We start from the raw sequence: 3,588 nt of genomic DNA, 5'->3' as shown, positions 1-3,588 counted from the left end.
TTTACATTTATATAAAAGTTTCCAATTTTAAAAACAAATATTAAAAATAATTTTTTTGTGAATCAAAGTGGATTTCTTGTTGTAAACCAATCCAACTATTTACATCACCTTTCTTTACAAGAGCTTGTGCACACAAGGTGGTCTAGATTGGTCATGCCCCCACTTGGGTCCTATAGCACTTGTCATAGTAATAGAAAGCAAATCCATTTCCATTCTTATATATGGAAAATCCATTAAATGTGGCTTGCAATTAATAAAGCATACTACCATATATATATATATAGGCAAGACAATACACTACCCATATGAAATTAAACATAGACATTAAGAAAATGTACACTACCCATATGAAATTAAACATAGACATTAAGAAAATGCCATGTTGAGCTTGAAATATATGTACGGAAAGATGCTTGGTATGGTGGTAGTTGACCTCATCAATTAATATTGAGTACTCCTGCAATGCCCACATGCATTTGATACATTAAATATACATATTCACACATGGAAAGTTGGCATTCACCACTTTTATGACATGGACAACTCAAAAGTACAATGGGAAAAATACATTCACCTTATTTTCAAAATATTAAATTAACCATACAATAAAATATGTACGGTGAAATCTAAATTATTGACCGAGGATGTAAATAAATAGGACAAAAATATAATGATATGCATAAATGAAATTAAAATACAAATAATAAAATTTGAAAATGTATATGTGACACCAGATGATGGTGCTTTTACGATATCCATACAAGAAAAAGGTACATTTCTTTACTGTAATTTGATTGTTAGAAATCTAAATTAAAGGTCAATTAGAGATTAACTTGTTGCTGAGAAGTCAGCTAGCTATTTATTAGGACTTGGTCTGATATGGCCATGGTAGTTTCTTTCACAACATAAAGTAAGTTTTTTTGAAGCATCTACTCCATTTATCAGCAGCTTGCCATCATCCCACAAAAGAGAAAGAAGCATTCAGATGAAAGGAAAATAAGCAAAATAGGAGAGTTCTCCACCATTCTTTTAATTAGTCTTTTGTTGCCCTTGGTAAAACAAATATGGAACCATGTCATTTGCTTGAGGCATGTATTTAATCAAAGAAAAATATAACACTTTTAGGCATACTTCATCAGCAGATTACAATAAAGTTCATGTAAAGAAAGAAGGAAAAAGGAAAGAGAAAACGGGCATACATATTCAAGAGGAAAAAGGAAAAAGAAAGCCTTCACCATTTTCTTTTCCACTTTCCCTTATTCATCATCCTGATCATAAGAAAGATCAACTCCAAACAACAAAGCTCAGTTCTCTTCAGTACTTATTGGGTGCCTTTATATAAGCCAAATGTGTTGTATTCTGGACTTTGGTTAGGGTGTTCAGGTCATATGCAATCCAACATCTTGATTCGAGGGTGTGGTAGAAGTAGCCCAGACACTTACAGTCCTTGCTACATTTATCCGAACATTGCTTCTCCTTCATGGTTCCATCTCCATTACTGTACTTATTCATGAAATGATCAACCCCTTCAAGTTTGTAGTAGTGAAAATCATTCACCCCACAACCAGATAACTTCAATGGGGCACAATCCTTGCTCCACCCCATCAGCCCTTTCGGTGATGGGCAAGCCACACACTGGTTGTCCTCACATAGCCCAAACTTCCCGCACCGCTCCGGCAATTGGCACTCGGTTTCCTCATCCGAATCCCTATCAAAGAGAGTGTAGGTCACTTCCCAAGCTCGCCAATCCACCTTGTCATAGTACGTGTATAACCTAATGTTTCCATCGATTCCAAGCCGAAGAATCGTTAATGTGCTATTGTATTTAGGCCTAACCAAGATGCGGTTCCCACTGGGGTTTTGGGAATTGGAGACATAGTAGTCTAATATCAGATTATAAGCATAACCCTCGTCAGTGTCAGGAGAACAAGTTAAGGTTACATTTGTTAAAGAACCCTTATCAATGGTAAACCATACTGAAGATGTAGCATAGAGAATTGGCTTTGGGGAGTTGGTACCCTTATAGTACATAGCCAATCTTTTTGGCTCCATAACCAAGCTGTATTTCCCATCCGAGTTGTCTGCCTCGGATGCCCGGCTAACAAGCTTGGTCACACCCCCTGCCCTAAGGGACTGACCCACTAGCAATGTATCAGTGGGGTAGTCAAAACTCTGCCACATAAACTTACCTTTTGAGTCATAAAGCACCAGGTTTCCAGTTGGAAGCAGTCTGAGCCCCACCACGCCCTTGTTGGCAGTGCCGGTCTGCCAGGCGACTCGGCCATCAGCATGGGCTAAGACAAGATTTCCATCTGTGCCAAAGGTCAGTGTTGCATTCTCGCCGACTGGTTTCCCCCTGTTGGCTTCCCACACCCAACGGAAGAGTGACTCAGACCTGGTAGTAGCCATTCTTAAAGCCAGGGTGTAGGCATTAGGGGTGGTGTTATAGAAACAAAATTGGAAGGGTGAAGCAAAGATGGGGAGAGTGCGGTAGTTTCCATCATACTCAACGATATAAGGCCCGAATTCGCCTTCATTGACATACTTGAAGGTACTGTTGATGGGAACAGAAGCTTGAGCAATGAAAGAAGAGATTGAAATGGAGAATAGGAAGACAAATAAGAGTATGAATGGAGAGGGATAAGACATCTTGGTTGCTGTTGTACAAGGAAATGTGCCTTGGCCTCTATATATATGTACATATATGTACAGGGAGAGGTGAGGTTGAATAGGAGGGTCGTGGAAACAGCTGGCCCAGAAATCAAGGGGAGATCTGTGGCTTGAAGGATTGACCATGGAAAAAACCAGCTGACTGAGAGGAGAGTAATGGAAGGTTCATTAGACAGAAGGTGGTGGCATGGGGATGGCCACAAGATGGATATCATTAGTCTTTGTTGGTGGCTTTAGACAGTCAAAGAAGATATATTGGCAGAATAAGATAAGGAAAATTAATCATTCTCTCACCTTTATCGAGTGATGGAAATGTATATTATATAGAGCTTTGTATCCAAAGTTTTGAGTGTCGGTTACGTGAAATCTGAAAATATCAAGAATAGTACATGTTTATATAGCTGATTTAGAGTTATCTTAATATGCATTGATTAATGGGGTAATTACCAAATGAAATTAAGTTAATCTAAAACTTTTCAATAGTTGAGATAAAATTTGTACATGTGAATGTCATTTCAGATCTCTCTTAACCGTAATTTATTTTAACTTGTAATAGATTTGGTTGAATCGGTGAAATTTTTAGAACTTTTGGAAACTTCTTTTTTCTTTATTTTTGTATTCAATTAAAAAGCTCTATAAAAAATAGAGAAGAGAGACTTAAAGCTTGTAGTATGACTTTATTAACTAATTGTTATTAATTGACTAATTATTAATAATTAAGCTTGTTTGTTTGTTAATTAATCTACCACTTGGTTTCTAAAGTAGGTTGAACATCATTCAAGCATGCCCCACCTTCCTTATCCTTAAGATTTTGAAACTTCTAGATTGAATGAATGTGAAGGTCAAAAACTAGATATCTCCTGCTATGGATTATCCAAAATGTGTATATTTATTATAAAATATTTCAATACAAAATTC

General features: G+C 37.0%; 1 protein-coding gene across 1 annotated transcript; it reads right to left on the bottom strand.

The window, feature by feature from the left end:
* Positions 1 to 1,054: 1,054 nt before the first annotated feature.
* Positions 1,055 to 2,691, bottom strand: LOC117908434 (epidermis-specific secreted glycoprotein EP1-like). The gene has a single exon (XM_034822012.1). The coding sequence runs from the start codon at positions 2,647 to 2,649 to the stop codon at positions 1,315 to 1,317; it is 1,335 nt and encodes a 444-aa protein (XP_034677903.1). The 5' UTR covers positions 2,650 to 2,691; the 3' UTR covers positions 1,055 to 1,314.
* Between the last annotated feature and the right edge of the window lie 897 nt (positions 2,692 to 3,588).

Source organism: Vitis riparia, chromosome 19 (genome assembly GCF_004353265.1).
Source record: "Vitis riparia cultivar Riparia Gloire de Montpellier isolate 1030 chromosome 19, EGFV_Vit.rip_1.0, whole genome shotgun sequence".
Classification (NCBI taxonomy): Eukaryota; Viridiplantae; Streptophyta; class Magnoliopsida; order Vitales; family Vitaceae; genus Vitis; species Vitis riparia.
This window is presented reverse-complemented; position numbering and strand designations above follow the sequence as displayed.